This window comes from Megascapheus bottae, chromosome 11, assembly GCF_031878675.1.
Source record: "Megascapheus bottae isolate mThoBot1 chromosome 11, mThoBot2.hap1, whole genome shotgun sequence".
Classification (NCBI taxonomy): domain Eukaryota; kingdom Metazoa; phylum Chordata; class Mammalia; order Rodentia; family Geomyidae; genus Megascapheus; species Megascapheus bottae.
The window spans coordinates 25,832,838-25,852,890 of record NC_143519.1 but is presented as its reverse complement, the minus strand read 5'-3'; the positions used below and the strand labels follow the sequence as shown (position 1 = coordinate 25,852,890).

The following is a 20,053-nucleotide window of genomic DNA, read 5'->3' as shown; positions in this document are numbered from 1 at the left end:
GGATAATGCCTCAAAGATTGCCCTGGTAGAAAGTCCAAGGGACTCATATCACCAGTTAATAAAACAGCTAAACTAGAAGCATGGCTTAGTACCAGCCATGAATGAGCAAGCCCAGCAATAGCCTAAGGCCTTCAGTTCAAGCCCCTGTACTAGCAAAAAAAAAAAGTATTATGGGTGGAATTATAATATTTATGTATGCTATGGCTCAGTGTGTAAGTTATATGTCTTTTCTGTACACTGTATTTACTATACATTGCTCATCTGCACTATGGGAAACATGAGTGACGTTCATTCCTGTGGTGAGATTTAGTATATAAATAAATTTTTGCTTAGTGGATATTATGTGACTTAAATGCAAAATGGGCCTTTTGCATATTTGTTATTTTATTGTTGAGATAACATTTGGGTAACTTTCCCTGGCTAGCTTTGAAGTCATGGCATTCCTGCCCCTGCCTCCGAAGTAGCTGGGATTGCAAGCATATGCTGTGACACCCAGTGTGACTCACTTTTCTACTTTAGTCATCTGAGAGTGATGATCAGTGATAAGGCATCACCTGCAACTACAGGTTGCAGACAAGATTTGGGGAGGAAGATAACAATTAATGCATGATCTTTTACAATGTGACAGTTCTGAACAAGTCCCAAAGTGCTTGCCTAAGATCACATAGATTTTACCAAGAGTTGTTTCTCTGCTGTGCCCCATATGTGACTCTATGCAGCCCTCTGTAGACCAGAGGGATTGGGAGCTACTGTAGTCCCTTTACATCTTCATTTTCCCCAGGCTTCTGTGAGTCAGCTCTCTTTATCTGCAGGTTTTTCAACTGCTGATTCAACCAAGTTCAGATCAACAATTATTTTGAAAAAAAAATTGCATCACTCCAGGAGAATGGCCTACTGGTAGAGTGCTCACCTAGCATGCAAGTCCTAGGTACAATTCCTCAGTGCCATGTACACAGAAAAGGTTGGAAGTGGTGCTGTGGCTCAAGTGATAGAGCACTAGCCTTGAGAAATCCTAAGAACAGTGCCCAGGACCTGAGTTCAAGCTCCAGGACTGGCAAAAAAAAAAAAAAAGTAGGTGTACAACAGTACTGAATATATTTATAGACATTTTCTTGTGATTATTTACTAAACAATATAATATGTCAACTTATATGACATTCACATTATATTGAGTACTTTAAGTGATCACAAGGAGATATATTAGCAAGACCGAGCTTCCTTGGATTTTGATGTCCTCAGGCATTTGAAGGTTAGAAAGTTTTCTGCAGGTACTGAGGGGCTTCAGAGTTGTATATTTTAAAACATTTGCCAGCTGGCCAACTCCTAACATCTTTCTCTGTTTTACTACAATTATGTTAGGTTATCCAGTCAGTTTGAACTTGGGAAAATTGAGTTTCATGATAGCTTCTATCAGTTTTGATCTTTCTCTTTTAAGGAACATTGGAATTTCTTGTATTTGTTACATTTTCTAGTTAACTTATCATGTAGAGATGGATTATTTATTGGTTATATAGAAGTTATTGTGGGGGTTTTTTGGTGTTGCTATTTTTTGTTTTTTTTTGTGGTTTTCTGCCAGTCCTTTGCCTTGAGCTCAGGGGTCTGAGCACTGCCCTTGCACTTATCCAAGGCTAGAACTCTACCACTTGATCCACAGCATTGCTTCTGGCTTTTTTCTATGTATGTGGTACCAAGGAATAGAACCTGGGCCTTCATACATGCTAGGCAGGCACTCTACCACTAGGCCAAACTCCTGGCCCCAGAAGTTATTGTTTTATCTGTGGCAGGAATACAAACACCAGAATTCATCTAGTATATTTTGAAAGAGCATGGTATAACACCATGAGCCATGAAAGCACTAGTCTAGCCAGTTGTAGTAGCTCACGCCTGTAAGCCTAGCTACTCAGGAGGCTGAGATCTGAGGATTTCATTTCAAAGCCATTCGAGGCTCTAAAGTCCATGAGACTCTTACCTCCAATTAACTATTAGAAAACCAGAAGTGACATTGTGTCTCAAGGAGTAGGGTGGTAGTCTTGAGCTAAAGAGCTCAAGCCCCATGACTGACCAAAAAAAAAAAAAAAAAGCACTGATATAATAAATTCACAATTCTTTTAACGCTAATTTTAATATAATACTTATTGGTACCATGAGATGGTCATGCAATATAGATCTCATAATGTCAGAATTTCCCAAGGAAAAAGAGCCTGCAAAGCACAGGAAATCCTAAAAGTCAGTAGGATAGCATGATTCAGAGCAGAAACTTCAGAGGCAGAACAAACTCTGGATTCTCATTCAGGCTCCATAGTGTGCCTCACGATGTGACCACAGGCTAATGCTTGACCAGCTTACATTTCTTCAGTCTTCTCATTTGTGACATGGAAATTATGATACAGCATACAGTTTATAGAAATTTTGTGACAAGAAATGAGTTTTTGTATGTGAAGTGCCTAGAATAGTTCCTGATATACTCTGTTTACTGTAACTCTTAATTTCAGTAGAATACATTCAAACTTAATTTGATACATGGAGATTGGTAATATTAAAGGAGATATAAGATATACTGTTTGAGGACTAAATATAAGGTATAGGACCTCATAAAGAAAATGTATATATCCAAGAACTGATGGCTTATGCCTGTAATCCTAGCTACTCAGGACTTGAAGGATCATGGTTTGAAGCCAGCCCAGGCAGAAAGGTCTCCATGAGATCCCAATGTCCAGTTAACCACTCAAAAACCAGAAATGGGGCTGTGGCTCTAAGTGGTAAAGTGATCGCCTTGAGCAAAGAGCTCAGGGACACTGTCCAAGTACTGAGTTGAAGCCCCACAACCAAAAGGAAGGAAGGAAGGAAGGAAGGAAGGAAGGAAGGAAGGAAGGAAGGAAGGAAGGAAGGAAGGAAGGAAGGAAGGAAGGAAAGACTTAAAAGGAATCATAACTTGCTAACACCTATGAGAAGACTAATTGATAGTATCTCAGTGTCTGGATACTTCCTGTATGTATTTAGTTTCCTTACATGTTTGGCCTTCACAGGTTTTTTTCTTTTTTCTTTTATTTTTTGGCATGTTACATTTTTTAAATGTTTCCTTCATTCCCTTCCCTTCTCTTCTATTTCAGTGAAAATTGACTTCTTTTGTGGCTCTAGAATTGTTTTGCCTTAAGTTTGTTTATTCAAGTTTACAAATCTCTAAAATATGGATAGTTATGCACCTATTATAACTGAAATATATCTTTGAATTTTAGAAATCTCCGAGAAGCAAGGGATAATGCTATGGCTGAAAAGGACCGAGCAATAATGGCTGAAAAGGATGCTTTAGAAAAGCATGATCAACTCTTAGACAGGTAAGGATGCTGAAATGTAAATGTTAAAATGCTTCACTTTATTTTTCTATTAGAAAATTTATTTTAATGAAAGTATAATTTTCAGGTCAGTTAAAAGTATTACGTGCGTGTGCGTGTGTGTGTGTGTGTGTGTGTGTGTGTGTGTGATAACAGTTTTGTCACTTCATAGAGTTTCTGTGTAATTTTTTCAGTCTAACATGCCTACTGCCCATCAGGAGGCAACTGCTCTGATTCATATCCTGTTATCCAATGTTGATCTTGAACTAAAATTAAATAGAATCATGCAGTATGTAGTCATTGGTGTCTAGCTTCTTTGATTCCTCAATGTATGTTTTCATCTATTTCCTTATTGATTACTCATTATTGTTGAATGTGACTATACCAATGTATTTATCATATCTGTCTCTTGAACTTTCCAATTGTTTTCCAGTTTCTAGCTGTTATGCTTAAAGCTGCTATGAACATACTAGCCATCTAACAATGATCTTTCAGTAGAAATGTTCAGGTATAATATGACTAGCAATTCAGTTGGAATGTGCTTATAATGACTGAACCATCAGATGAGTAGCTTAATAAGTTTGAAGTTCCTTTGCTATTGATATTGTCTGTAACAATAGCTTAGAAAAGCTGGTATTAGTTAAGTTATCACACCAAAGGAATGATGAATCCAGGCTAAATTCAAGGATATTTTATAAGCTTCCTACCTTCGCTTTTCCTGTGTTTTTTCAAAGTAACAAACTTTTTCAAAAACATTATGTACATAAATGGGCTGGAATTGTAGCTCAGTGACAGAATGCATGCCTAGTATGTATGAAACCTTGAATTCAGTCACTAGCACTATACAAATAAATAATTCTGCGTATGTGAATGTTTGTATAGCCTGGACACTATCCATGAACACTTTTTTTTTCTGGATTTGTGGGGCTTGAACTCTGGGCCTGGGTGTTATCCAGCTCACGGCTATGGCTTTACCCTTGAACCACAGTGCCATTTCCAGTTTTCTGGAAATGTCTCAGGACATTTTAGTGCCCCGGCTGGCTTTGAACCAGGATCTTCAGATCCAACTCCTGAGTAGCTAGGATTACAGGCATGAGCCACTGAGCACAACTTGAAATTAAGTTTTCAGTCCCCACATCTCTCATAGTGATGGTGGTGAGATTCTTGCCCCAATTTTTCACAACTAGAACACAAAAGTATAAAGGATCAGAAACTAGATGATTAGAATGATTTTTTTAATGTCTTATTTAGCTAATGTAAAAGTTAGCAGAGGAGGGCCGGGAGTTTGACCTAGTGACAAAGTGCTTGCCTTGCATGTATGAAGACCCAGGTTCAATTCCTCGGTACCACATACATAGAGAAAAACTGGAAGTAGTGCTGTGGCTCAAGTGGTAGAACTCTAGCCAAGAATGCCTAAGGTCAGTGCTCAGGGCCTGAGTTCAATGCCCAGGACTGGCAAAAAAAGAAAAAAATGTTAGTAGAGGGAAAAGAATGTGGCCTACTGGTAGCATACTTTCCTAGCCTGCACAAAGCCCTGGGTTCCATTCCCCACATCCACATACACAGAAAAAAACAGAAGTGGTGCTGTGAGTCAAGTGGCAGAGTGCTAGTCTTAAGCATAATCTGTCCAAGGACAGTGCCCAGACCCAGAGTTCAAGCCCAAGGACTGGCAAAAAAAAAAAAAAATATTAAAAGTTAGTAGAGCTGAATGTGGTGATATGCATTGTAGTCCTAGTACTTGGGAAGCTGGGGCAGTATAGTCTCAATGTAGATGCCAGCCTAGGTGACATAGCCAATTCAAGGCCAGTCTGTGCTGTGCACTGAGCCCCTATCTCAATTACTAATAATAGTTGGGTGCCAGTGGCTCACGTTTATTTATATTCCTAGCTACTGAGGAGGCTGAGATCTAAGGATTGTGGTTCCAAGCCAGCCAGGGAAGGAAAGTCTGAGACTCTTTTTTTCTAACAAACTACTCAGAAAAAAGATGGAGTGGAGCTGTGGCTCAGTAATAGATCACTATTGAGCAAAAAGAAGCTAAGGAATAGTACCCAGGCCCTGAATTCAAGCCCCAACACTGACAAACACACACATACATGCACACTCACATACACTAATAATATAAAGTTACTATATTAAATTTTCATTCAGTGCTCTAGTCCCAAGAATGTTTCAATGTGCTTTTATTCTTTTCTCATATTTTCTGGATAATTTAATCATATGTTTAATACACTATTTATTTTTACTTCTTTCTGTTATATTTCTTTCTTTTTTTTTTTTTTTTGATTGGGGTAATGTATAGAGGGGTTACAGGTTACAGATACATTCACCAAGTAGTAGGTACATTACTTCTGAAACATTGATACCCCTTCTCATGTTTTTGTTCCCATTTCCCTCCCCCCACTCTTTCCGGGGTATTTCTTAAGAATAGAAATACACTTTTATATAAATTTGCTATTCTTTTCCAGTTTAAGACCACATTATAGTGGTACTTTTACTCATTTTTGTCAGGTATCCCTTTATAATAATTCTTTTTCTGATACAGGATCAAGTCCAGGATTATGCATTGCAAACCACATTATAATAATACTTTTACTGATTTTTGTCAGGTCTTCTTTATAGTAATTTTTTGTTCTGATGCAGAGTCCAATCAAGGCCCAAGTATTTAGTTGTCATGTCTTATCAGTCTTCTTTAATTTAGAAATCTTTAATTTGATCCTTCCTTTTTTCTTCCTGTTTAATTTTTGCATTTGATTGTCTTCCTTTTAGTTGTGTATTTTCTTATAATGATACTCAATACAGCTGTAATAATGACTGTAGAATACACTTGATAATGTTCAAATTCAAACTATACTTTTTCCTGTGTCTTATAAACTCAGACTTCTACCTGTATTACAAGTGTTTTTGTCTGGATGTTTTTATTGTAACTTCAGGTCTATTTCCATAGCATTCTTTCATATTTACCCTTTTGAAACAAAATTTGAATTTAGCCAAGCATGGTGGTTCTGCCTGCAATCCTAGCTACGCAGGAGGCTGAGATCTGAGGATCAAAGTTCAAAGCCAGCCCAGGTATAGGACTGTAGCTCAAAGCTACTAAGCTTTGAGCTGAAGAGCTCAGGGACAGTGCCCAGGCTGAGTTCAAGCTCCATGACCCACACAAAAAAAAATTTTTTTGAATTTACTTCTACAAGTCATTCCACTATTTTATTTATTTTTTTGCCAGTCCTGGGGCTTGAGCTCAGGATCTGAGCACTGTCCTTGTATTTTTCAAGGCTAATGCTCTACCACAGCACCACTTCTGGCTTTTTCTGTGTATGTGGTACAAGGAATCAAATCCATGCTTTGTGTATGCTAGGTGAGCACTCTACCACTAGGCCAAGTTCTAAGCCTCCCATTCTACCATTTGTTAAGCCACTTCCATCTGAGTCATCAGAATATTAATCCTTTCTCCTTACTCCTATATTTTATACATCCTTTCTCTATGGTATCTCTAAAATCCTCTTTATTCCCATTGCCATCATACTGGCTCAGCTTCTTATTGTGTCTTGACTGGTATTGTGTCATAATTGTGCACAATCACCTCTTAATTGATCTCTTTATCCCTCCTCACTCAGATAATCCTCTTGCCTAGACCTGTTCTTCCTCTCAGAGTTTTGCACTCTAACATCATGAAATACCTAGTCACTTAAACAAGACAACTATAACTTGCAACTTGTTTTTTTTCTCTTACCTTTCTTTCTATTTATTTAGTCAACACATAATTATCATATGCCATAGGTTATGCTATAGTAATGTATACTAGAGATATATTAGTAAAGAAACTTTGGGAAACCCCTGCTGAGAGACAATTGATGGAGACAGAAAGTTAACAAATATATGACTGTTGTATGATAATTACGTATTTTGATGATTGAGCCAGTTTGTATAAAGACAAATAATAACAGGAGCAGAGTATATTGACCTTTATATTCTCTTAGCTAAACTGTTATAATAATTTCTATACTATATCCTCCCCCCTTTTACTTTAGTCTCTTCTGTTCTTATCATTCATTCCAAAAGGGTAATTAAAAACTCTAGTTCTGTCATTCAGAATCTCATCCAGACTCTACTACTTAGCATTTGGTATTTTTCACAATTCTGTGTTTAGTACTTTCTTTTCATACCTCTTAAAGTTTTACTGGAAATATGTTTTCTCTTTTCCTGCACATATATCCTAGTAGATATGTCTAGGTGGCTGTCCCTTTTTTTATGACAATTCAGTGGGAGACCTTAAAGTGTCTTCAGAAGTATTTGAAGTATAATCTGTTAACTAGTATCACATTATAATTGTGTGCTATACAAGCCTCTCATAGCACTCCAGAAAGATATTGAGCCTAGGCCAGCCTAGGATACCTAGGAAAGATACTAAGCTTGAGGAATGGAATAGAAAGAGCCTGTTCCAAGAAATAAATACATAATAAAGATTAAGTATTTCTTTGTTGGCACATAGAAATTAAAACCAACACTTAAAAAATATAAAATTTATGGCTGAGTATAGGTTTTCAAAGTATGTTGATAGTAGTTGGACCTGTAGGAAATAAGAGCTCATTTACAAGTGGGAGAGATATACTCACACTTCATCTGTGGTAATTCTCTGGACTTCCCTTTCAGTAAATATCATATTTTAAAATAATCCTGGAAAATACCTTACTTTTATGAATTTATTTAGTTTGTTGTCATTTGGCTCTGCACTAGGATCCTCAGGTCTCAGCCTCCTGAGTAGTTAGGATTATAAGCCTGAGCCACCTGCACCTATCTAGAGATGAAAGTTTTGTAAGGGTATTTTCATGACATTCTCTCCATGCACAGATTACATACTTTTTTGTTTGTTTCTGTTGGTCATGGGGCTTGAACTCTGGGTCTGGGTGCTGTCCCTGAACTCTTCCACTTAAGGGTAGCACTCTAGTTGCCATAGTGCCACTTCCGGTTTTTTAGTGGTTAATTGGAGATAAGAGTCTCACGGTCTTTAGTGCCTGGGCTGGCTTTGAACCTAGATCCTTAGATCTCAGCCTCCTGAGTAGCTTGGATTACTGGCATGAGTCACCATGCCTGGCTTAGATATTTTTTTTTTAAATGAGGAAGGATGTGATTTGAAGAACTAAGGTTTGAGGATAACCCATACAGGCATGTCAAGAAATTTATAACTCCAAAATAATCAGCAGAAAGCTTGGCTGGAGGTGTGGCTCAAGTAGTAAAACACCAGCAGAGCAAGGAACCTAGTATATTTGATACAAATGAAGCAAAGAAGGAAATGGGGAAGGAGGGAAGTTAAAACAAAATAAAAGTGAGAAAAAGAAGAAATACTAATGAGATATAGAATAACCAAACAGTCAAAATCAAGTATATATATGAAAGGCTTAAGGTCCCCATCATTGTTTTCTAAATTAGCACTGTCCACTAGAGTTTTGTACACAGTGATGATAACTCCAAATGTGTGCCATTCCATACTACAGCCACAGCTTTCTCCCTCATTATTTGGGAAGCAGAATTGAAGCCTGGCTGGAGCTGTCATCATTTAAAGACAAGTGATTGGTTCCAGAGAATGGTTATAAGAGAAGACTTAAGAGAAAGGGAGGATGAGGAGGAAAGAAAAAGGGCTGATAGCAGCAGGAGTATAATAAAAGTTGAGGATGAGACATGATAAAGAAATTTAACCCACAGCGGAGTGGAGAAGAACCCTGAAAATGGAACAATTCTCAGGGGTGGAGTGGAAGAAATTATAAATCAGAAGAATAAAAAAGGACAATGAAAACAAAAAAAGAGGTAATAATTATGGGGTTCAGAAAATTATCATAGATTTATAGATTCACATTTAGTAAATATGCCCATGTCCCAAAAATTTGTAGAAAAATTTAGAATGACAACAAACTAGATAAACTCATAAAAGTAAGATATTTTCCAGGATTATTTTAAAATATGATATTTACTGAAAGGGAAGTCCAGAGAATTACCACAGATGAAGTGTGAGTATATCTCTCCCACTTGTAAATGAGCTCTTATTTCCTATAGTGTATATTCTAGTCCACAATGAGTCATTTTCAACATGTTTCAATTTAACTCCTAATACATTTTTAAACTTGGCAAGCATATTTGGTTGAACATTACTTCCAGTTTTAGAGCCTGCTTCTAAATTATCCTTTAGTCTTGCAGTCATCATGAAAAGTTCTTTCAGTAAAAAGGAAACAGGATTGATTGGAAGTGTATGTTTTAGAGAAAAAAAAAGTTACCATTCTGAAATGTTGTTATTACCTGAAAAAGTTGTAGTGGTGAAATATTTTTTTAATGAAAGAACATATTTAAAAGAAGAAAAAGTGTAATCTACTTTGGATAATAATAAAGCTAGTAAAGACAAATCTCACATTAGAAAAAAAATAATAAAGCTAGTCTTTACTAAACTCTTATTGTGCCTAACACAGTTTAAATTACCTAGATAAAATTTATATAATATTCCTTTAGTATTTAATTTTCATTCATATATTATTTGGTTATAAAATGGAGGGCCAGAGCTGTGGTGAAGAGCCTGCCACTAGGCAAAACTCCCAACCTCCCCACCAAAATGGTTTTTTGACGTCAGTAGCTTAGGTGATCGAGCGCTTGCCTTGCAAGCTGGAAGTTCTAACTTCAGTCCCCACTACCCCCCCCCCACACACACACACGAGGAAGGGATAGGAGAAAGGAGAATACTAGAGCCTGACATATAGTCATTAGATTTTATGTACATGTAATTTTTAATATTTCCAACTCTCAGTACATATTCAGTAATCCCTGCTTATAAATGTGTCTTAGCACTGTCCTTGGGCTTTCTCAAGGCTAGACATCTACCACTTGAGCCACAGCACCATTTCCAGCTTTTTCTGTGTATGTGGTACTGAGGAATCAAACCCAGGGTTTTGTGCATACTGAGCAAGCATTCTCTCACTAAGCCATGCTCCTAGCCCCTATCTGTTACTTTTTTAATATTTAATTTTTCACTATATAATACCTTAAAAGTTTACAGAGAAGCTGAGAATGTAGCTTTGTGGATAGAGTGCTTGCCTAGCATACAAGAAGCCCTGGAATCTATTCCTCATAAACAAATAAAGCTGTAAGCAGATCTGTGGCACAAGTGATAGAGTACCAGCCTTGAACAAAAGAAGCTCAAGGACAGTGCCCAGGCCCTGAGTTCAAGCCCCAGGAGGGATCACTACTACACTGTTGGTGGGAGTGCAAACTCGTTCAACCACTATGGAAAGCAGTATGGCAGTTCCTCAAAAGGCTAAACATAGAGCTCCCCTATGACCCAGCAATTCCACTACTTGGCATTTACCCAACCATCCAGAAACTAGGGCATACTAAATCCACTAGCACAACAATGTTCATTGCAGCACTATTCACCATAGCAAAGATATGGAACCAACCTAGATGTCCCTCAGTTGATGAGTGGATCAACAAGTTGTGGTATTTGTACACAATGGAATTCTATGCTGCTGTCAGAAAAAACGACATTGCCACATTTGTTAGGAAATGGAAAGTCTTAGAAAAAATCATATTAAGTGAAGTAAGCCAGACTCAAAGGAACTTAGGCTCAATGGTTTCCCTCATTTGTCATAATCAGTAGAAACCTTGGGCTCTACTAGCAGAGATCTGCACTAGAGCAAAACCTTGATACATAAGGCCATATAGTATGACGCTAATTGAAAAGACCTCCAGGATATTGAAACAAAAGCCATATAATGAATGATTATTGTCCTTAATATACTATGTTATCTCTCATCTCTTTTGCTGTCCCTTGGTTATCTCATATTGTTACAGTATCTCACTTTGTTATCTGATATATTGGATTTATTTGTATTTGGTTATTTGAAATTGGATAGGGAAGGGGGAAAAATCAAGAGGAGGGGGGGTAATGGGTACCAAGACATGTGAAAGGGTATCAATATATGTGAATTAATGCGCCTTCTATCTGGCAAATATCATGTAACCCTTTTATTAATTACAATAAAAAATATATTTAAAAAGAGAAAAAAAGCTTACACAAGATTTGTAATTGAAATAAACTTGAATCATTTAAAACATACCACTCATTTTGAAAGTGATGAAACAGGACTAAAGAGATCATATGACTTGTCTTCATTTTTATGTTATTAGAAACAGAGATGGAATGACATCTGCTCTCTTTGTTTCTATCCAGCTGTTCATTCTGCCACTATGTCATTATGTCACTACTAACGTAAACTGTAGAGAAAGCATAATATGCATGATGTCAAACAACATCAGTAGGTTTATTGTTGCTCTCAACTATGTACATTAAAAACAAAAAAGCTAAAATTATACTGTACTGATTCTCTATAGTTGCCATAATAAATTACCCCAAACTTGTTCATTTAAAACAACAAAAATGTATTTTCTCACATTTATAAAGGCCAGTCCAAAACCACCATGTTGGCACAACTTTACTCCCTCCAGAGATGCTAAAGACAATCCTTTCTACCTTTTCCAGCTCTGGTGGCTTCAGATGATCCTTGTCTTCCTTATTTTGGCCTGGGTCTGTCTTTTCTTCTCTGTGTTCCTCTTATAAAATAAGTGTCATTGCATTTGTGACCTATTCAGCTAGTCTAGGATAGGACCAGATCCGTATTTTAAGGTGTTTAATGTAGTCACATCTGTAAGAATCTTCATTCCTAATAAGACAGCATTACATATTTTGGAATCTAGACTTGGATAGATTCTTGGCCGAGTCGGGGGGCGAGGGAGGCTCCACAATTTAATTTATTACATGCACCTTTTCAGTCACATGAGTTATGTTTATTTGGAGCTTTTTATAAAAGTAACATCTTACTTTTAAATTCAACTAGAATCTTATAAGATGTCAGTTAATTTTAGGAGTTATTAAAATTCTGTGATCTTCCTATGAATTATCTCTACAACTCAATAATATGCTATTTAGAAAATTGTTAGCATTTGCATTAGACTGTACTTTGGATATTGTAGATTCTGTTCCATATGATTCATGATATATATTTGTTGTGAATTAAAGTCATCTTTATGGCTTTTAATAGCATTATTCAAAACATCACATTAAAGTTAAACAGAATTGGACTTTTTTTTTTTTTTTTTTTTTTTTGCCAGTCCTGGGCTTGAGCTCAGGGCCTGAGCACTGTCTTTGGACTTTCTCAAGGCTAGAGCTCTACCACTTGAGCCTCAGCACCACTTCCAGCTTTTTTCTATGTATGTGGTACCGAGGAATTGAACCCACATCTTCGTGCATGCGAGGCAAGCACTCTACCACTAGGCCAAACTCCCGCCCCCAGAATTGGACATTTTTAACATAAAGTATAGAAATCTATGAAACAAGCTTATTTAGATCATTTAATTGCTGCAAATTTTGCTTTACTGTACTTGAGGTTTGCTGCATAAAATTTTGAATACTTTAATAATAAAATGATCATTTCATGGGTTTCTTTTTTGTTCTATTTAATTTGTTACATCCTCACAAATATTCTCCCTGATTTAAATAAATAAATGCCTATATGTAACATATTAGGATATTGTTGATTTATTTCATTCATTAAAAGCAAATTGCAGGCCAGGAGTTTGACCTAATGGTAGAGTGATTGCCTAGCATGAAAAAAGGTCCGGGTTTGATTCCTTGGTACCACATACAAAGAAAAAGCCAGAAGTGATGCTGTGCTCAAGTAGTAGACAGAGCTCTAGCCTTGAGAAATTCCAAGGACAGTGCTCAGGCCCTGAGTTCAAGCCAGAACTGGAGGGGAGCAGCGGGGAATAAATTGCTGCTGGTTACTGAAAATTGAGGATTTCCGTTTGAAACCAGCCTAGGCAGGAAAGTCCATGAAACTGTTAACTCCAACTAACCACCAAAACGGTAGAAGTGGAGCTGTGGATCAAGTGGTAGAGCACCATTCTTAAACGAAAAGCCCCAGGTTTGAGTTCCCCTGTATTGGAACAACTGTGTCTGTGTGTGTGTGTGTGTGTGTGTGTGTGTGTGTGTGTGTGTACATATATATATGTATATATATATATATCCATACATATATATGCATATACAGAACTGATCTAGTTTATAATTTTGTATTTCACAAACTATTATATTAAATAAGAATGATTATACAATTTTAGGGTCCCATTAAGTATTAGCTGTTACTATTACCATCCATTCAGCTAAGTTTTTTTTGTTGGATTTGGGTGTGTGTGTGTCGTGCGTACCATGCTGGGGCTTTTTTTTTTTTTTTGCCAATCTTGGGGCTTGAATTCAGGGCCTGAGCACTGTCCTTGGACTTTCTCAAGGCTAGAGCTTTACCACCTGAGCCTCAGCACCACTTCCAGCTTTTTTCTATGCATACGGTACTGAGGAATTGAACTGGAGCCTTCGTGCATGGTAGGCAAGCACTCTACTAGGCCATACTCCCGGCCTGAGAGTGCAGATTTATCTACTTTAAAATTCAACTGAAAAGGCTTGAATGCTGGGGGCTCACTCCTGCAATCCTAGTTAGAAGGCTGAGATCTGAAGATTGTAGTTTGAACTTAGTTTGAGCAAAGAAGTCCATCAGACTCATCTCCAGGTAACCATCAATAAGCCAAAAGTGGAGCTATGGCTCAAGTGGCAGAACACTAGCCTTGAGCAAAAAGGCTTCCAGAGGCCTGGTGTTTGGCCTAGTGGTAGAATGCTTGCCTAGCATGCATGAAGACCCAAGTTCAAACCCAGGACTGGCAAAAAAAAAAAAAAAAAATCTGCATTCTCTTTTTACTATCATATAGAAACAGAAGCTTTTGACTAGCTCTGGGGAAACTATTTCATACATAAGAGTAACCTTAACTGGGCAAAGCTTGCTAAAGAAAACAGTGTCTTTCCTCCACTAATCTGTATATTCTAGTTGTTAGTAGTTCATATTATGGGACTTTTTCTTGGATCTGTGTTTTAAAAAAAATATGTATTTTTAAATTCTGTGTTTAAAAAACTTCAAGACAATGTGGTTTTCATTTTAGAAACAAAAATATTGTCTATATATTATTTGTAAAAAATAGAAAACGGTTCATGCATCTTGAAACAACAAAGCTCACCAAGTGGCATTCACATATGTATTATTAGAATTCAGATGTTTTCATTCACTGGGACCCAAATACAGATTTCTATTAGCTAGATTGTTCACAGACTCTCTTTATATTATGATGTCTATTATGTCTAAAAATAAATAAGTAAATCATCACAACCCATATGCTCCTTGACTAATAGGCAAGAATGCACCCAGATCATTCTGGTCAGACATGCTGGTCATATAGAAACTCATAGCTATAAATCACAGTGAAATATTAGCTTTGAAATTATTCATAGAAATCATTTAAAGGGGGGAGGCTGAGAGTTTAGCCTAGTGGTAGAGTGCTTGCCTTGCATGCACGAAGGGCTGGGTTCAATTCCTTGGTACATACATAGAAAAAGCCAGAAGTGGTGCTGTGGCTCAAGTGGTAGAGCTCTAGCCTTGAGAAAGTCCAAGGACAGCGCTCAGTCCCTGAGCTCAAGCCCAGGACTGCCAAAAAAAGATATATATATATATATATATATATATATATATATATATATATATATATATATATGTTGTGTTGGAGGCCGAGTAACGCCATGTCTAATAACTTTCTTCTGAGACAAGGCAAGGCACAAGAGGCAGGACACAAGACTTGATTAGCATTGGTTACAAATGTGTTATTGTTTATCACTCTCTGTTGGGACCTAGAGTGAGGGTATATTAGCTGGAGCGTCTTCCTCAGGAGGGGGGTTTTATTGGAGAGAGAGATTTTCCTGCCTTGATGAAGCTGTGTGGCGTCTCTGTTCGTTCTCCAGGGAAGGAAAGCTGAGCGGTGGGAGGACAGTGGGGCCTGCTCCTCTCGAGGCTCAGCCTGGTCGGGCGTGTTTTTCCTCATCCCTCCTACTAGTCAAGAGGGACCGGGGCGAAGGACCCCGACATGTTGTTTCACTCATTTACATAATATAAATATAATATTTTTAAAGCCTCCTAAGGTGCACTTTACAAAAAGTAAATTGATTAACAAAAACACTGATTTCTAAAATTAGATGGAATTGAATGTTTTTAAAGGATTATATTTTTTTTTTTCCTTGTCGGTCCTGGGGCTTGAACTCTGGGCCTGGGCTCTGTCCCTGAGTCACTGCACCCAGCTCAAGGATAATAATTTTTCAGCTAATTTTCCACATTGCTGTTTTGTGCTTCAACTCATTATGAGGTATAGTCAATAATGTCAATAGTAGGAATCTATTTCTTCATCACTATCTGTAACCTGCTTAAATATTAAACATTCTATTTATGGGTGGGGAGTTTGGCCTAGTGGTATAGTGCTTGTCTAGGAAGCACAAAGACCCAGGTTGGATTCCTCAGTACCACATACATAGAAAAGGCCAGAAGTGGTACTGTGGCTCAAGTGGTAGAAAGGCCAAGGACAGTGCTCAGTCCCTGAGTACAAACCCCAGGACTAGCAAAAAGAAAAAAGAAGCCGGGCTTCGTGGCTCATGCCTGTAATCCTAGCTACTCAGCAGGCTGAGATCTGAGGATCAAGGTTCAAAACCAGCCCAGGCAGTAAAGAATTGAGACCCTTATCTCCAGTTAATCACTAGAAAACAGAAAATGGGAAGTGGGGCCATGGCTCAAGGGGCAAGGTGGTAGCCTTGAGCTGAAGAGTTCAGGGACAACACCCAGGCCCAGAGTTCAAGTCCTTATAACCACCTCCCCCCACCTCCAACCTGGAAACAAAGAAGTCCACGTAGATAAGCTCACTTTCCATTACCATTGTTTTCCTTTTTTCTTTTTCTTTGTGGTGCTTGTGATTGAGCCCAGGGCCTTACATATACAAGGCAAATATTCTTCCATTGAGCTACATCCCCAGCATCCTTACTGTTTGTAAAAGAACATAGTAGAAATTAATCACCATAACCGAGACTCTCCCTTCTCTAGTAGAACTGATATGTGATGAACCTAAGGTACCTTTCTGGCAATTCCATTGCTTGCCTAGTTTCCTTTTATTTTAAATAAGAGCCAATATTTTGAACTCTGCACATTACTGAGTACATCAAAAGGAAAAGAGAAACATATCTCTCCCCATGGTTTCAGAGGAGAATGTGGAGAAAAATATGTATGTTATGCTCAGATTTCTGTTTGTTGGAGTATGGACTATGGAAAGAGCAATAAAGATTTAAAATCTCTCTAAACTTCGTAGTGGACTAATTCAGAATCCATTGATTCCTACACAATACACTGTAGAGAATTTTTAACTGTGATGTAATTTCCATTGTCCAGGGCTGAAATACACTATATATGCCTACATATTTCTATTTTAAAGTAAAATGGTGTATATGTTTATGAGTCTCTCAAGAGTGGCTTGTGGCTGCCTTTACCTATTTAATGGAGGTATTAGGTAGGGATGGCCTTTCAAAGTATGAACTTTGATATGCAGGCTGACATTTCATAAACATAGTGAAAAGCCAAGCACTGGTAGATCATGCCTGTAATCCTAGCTACTCAGTAGGCTAAGAGGGTCATTGTTCAAAGCCAACCCAAGTAGAAAAAGTCTGAGACTCTTATCTCCACTAAACCACCAGAAAACCAGAAGTGATTCAAAGTGGTAGACTTGAGCAAAAATGCTCAAGAACAGTGCCCAGACCCCAAGTTCAAGCCTTACTACTGACCAACAAAAAAATAAACAAAAACCTAGTGAACTTAAATAGGAAGGAAAAAGAGATATAAGAAGTAAATCACTGAACTAATTCAGACTAAACAAATAAGTAAATGGCAATGTGTGTCTTTCTTTCTTTCTTTCTTTCTTTCTTTCTTTCTTTCTTTGTTTCTTTCTTTTTTTTTTTTGTGAGTCATGGAGCTTGAACTCTGGGCGCTGTCTCTGAGCTCTTCAGCTCAAGGCTACCATCCTATCCCTGTGCCTGGGGGTTGTTCCTGAGCTCTTCAACTCAAGGCTGCCACCCTACCTTTGAGCCAAGCCACACTTCCCATTTTCTAGAGGTTAACTGGAGTTGAGTCTCAGGTCCTTTTGTGCCTGGGCTGGCTTTGAACCTTGATCCTCAGATCTCAGCCTTCTAAGTAGCTAGGATTACAGGCATGAGCCACCAGCCCCGACAGTGTGTTTCTTATATGCAACATTTGCTTAGATCTTGTTTCTCTCTCTCTCTCTCTCTCTCTCTCTCTCTCTCTCTCTCTCTCTCTCTCTCTCTCTCTCTCTCTCTCTCTCTCCCTTTTTTTGGGGGGGTGAGGTGAGGGGAGCATCCATTGATCATAGGGCTTGAACTCTAGGCCTGGGCACTATCCCTGAGCTCTTCAACTCTAGGTTAGTGCTCTACCAATTTGAGCCACAGCACCACTTCCAGTTTTCTGATGGTTAAGAGTCTCACAGACTTCCTTGCCTGGGCAGGCTTTGAACTGAAATCCTCAGATCTCAGCCTTATGAGTAGTTAGGATTACAGGCATGTGTCACCAGCACTTGGCTCATTGTTTCTCTTCTGATAATCTTTAATTCAGTACACTGAGGCCATTAATGTTCAAAGTGATTATTAATAAGTTGATTAATATCTACCCTTTTTATTTTTTATTGTATTTTATTGTCGGGATAATTTATAGAGGGATTACAGTTACATTCGATTAGTAGTAGGTGCATTTTTTTTTCTTATGGCATCTTCCTTGTTTTTCTTTTGTCAGGTTTTGGTGGTAGTTTTTCTGTTCCTGGGGAAGTCCTCAAGCTAACTAAGGATATGCTTTACCATTGATATACACCTCAGTTTCTCATCCATGGTTTTTTTGTTAAATATTTTTTATTAGTATAAAAATTATGTACAGTGTTCCATGATTTTAATTGGCCTTTAGTTATCATTATTGTTTTACTTTCTCTTCATAACAAGTTTTTTTTTTTTTATTTGGAGGAGTTTGGTTTCTGGGTAAGGGAAATTAGGAGGGGTTTTTTTTTGTTGTTGTTTTGTTTTTTGCTTTTTGTTTCCCTCTTCTTTTTTTTACTGTATTTTATTGTCAGGTTAATGTATAGAGGGGTTATAGTTACATTCATCAGGTGTTGGGTACATGTACTTCTCAAACAGAATTAGGAGTTTTTTGTAAGGTGTAAAGGTCGCAGTCCTGCTATTTGAACTTAGGACTTTGTACTTGCTAGTCACTTTTCTACTGAACCACACCCCCAACCCACAAGTTAATTAATTAATTTTTATTTATTTATTTATTTGCTGTGGGGCTTGAACTCTAAATTCTGGACACTGTCCCTGAGTGCTTTTGCAAGGCTAGTGCTCTATCACTTTGAGCCACATATCCATTTTCCAGTTTTTGAGTGGTTAACTGGAGATAAGAGTCTCAAGAGAACTTTTCTGCCTGAGCTGGCTTTGAACCACAATCCTCAGATCTCAGACTCCTGAGTAACTAGAACTGTAGGTGAGAGCCACGGCAGCTGGCTTTGTTGGATTACTTTTCACAGATTGCTATTAAATTTCATTTTGATACCTTCTCTCTCAGCTGTCCATACCTTGCCATTTGTTTAAGGTAAGTCTGCTGCTTCAGTTTTTTTCAGGTGTCACAAATAGATAGTATTTTCTCTTTCTAGCATATTATTTATACTTCTCTTACTACTTTTTTAAATTAGTAATCACTTTCTTAAGGTATTTTCCTAGAATGTGTAATATACACATCCAACTAATCCAAATCCTTGTTAAAATAACACTGGATTCTTTTACAGGCAGTAAAGATTTCATTAAATCAAAACAGTACAATACTTCTTTCTCTTTCCTGTTCTCATATCATTACCGTCATTCATTTCACTTACACATAAGCATATACAATCAAATACATTATTGTCATTACGTTTGAGCAAACTATTATCTTTTAGATCAGTTAAGATTAAGAAACAAGAAGCAGCTGGGCACAGTGGCTCACTCCTGTAATCTTAGCTACTCCAGAGGCTGAGATCTGAGAATCAAGGTTCAAAGCCAACCCAGGCACAAAAGATCTTGAGACTCTTATCTCCAATTATTAACCTCTAGAAAACGGGAAGTGGGGCTTGGCTCAAGGACAGGGTGGTAACCTTGAGCTAAAGAGCTCAGGGACAGCGCCCAGGCCAAGTTCAAGCCTCAGAACCCACAAAAAAAAAAAAAAAGAGGCTCAAGTGATAGAGTGACAGCTGAACAAGTAAGCATAAGGTGCTGAGTTCAAATCCCCAAACTCCCAAAAAAAGAAATAAAGGGGGGAAGGTAGGGAGAGAGAGGGAGAGAGAGAGAAATGAAGGAAGATCCAAGAGCCAGGAGTACCTGTGCTCCTAGCAGGAAGTAGAGGCTGGAAGATCATAAGTTCCAGGCCAGCATGAGCTAAACAGTGAGACTATCTTAGAAGGAGAAGAGAGAGAGAGAGAGAGAGAGAGAGAGAGAGAGAGAGGAGAGAGAGAGAGAGAGAGAGAGAGAGAGAGGGAGGGGGGGGGGGGGGGGGGGAAGAGAGAGACAGAGAGAGAGAGAGAAAGGCAGGGGGCAGGGAGAGGGGGGGGAGGGAGAAGAAGGGGAGGGAGGGAAAAAGAAAAGAAAAACAAGCCACTTGCTGGTGGCTTACACCTGTAATCCTACTACTCAGGAGGTTGAGATCTGAGGATCTCAGTTCAAAGCCAGCCGGGGCACTACAAAGCCATGAGACTTA

At 38.1% G+C, this 20,053-nt stretch overlaps 1 protein-coding gene across 1 annotated transcript in view; it reads left to right on the top strand.

Annotated features, from left to right (window-relative positions):
* Pibf1 (progesterone immunomodulatory binding factor 1) overlaps window positions 1-20,053 on the top strand; it is a 151,037-nt gene that overhangs the window by 37,661 nt on the left and 93,323 nt on the right. The window contains exon 10 of the mRNA XM_090342044.1: window positions 3,237-3,335. Within this exon, the coding sequence (XP_090198170.1) occupies window positions 3,237-3,335 (99 nt within the window). The remainder of the gene's footprint in view (window positions 1-3,236; window positions 3,336-20,053) is intronic.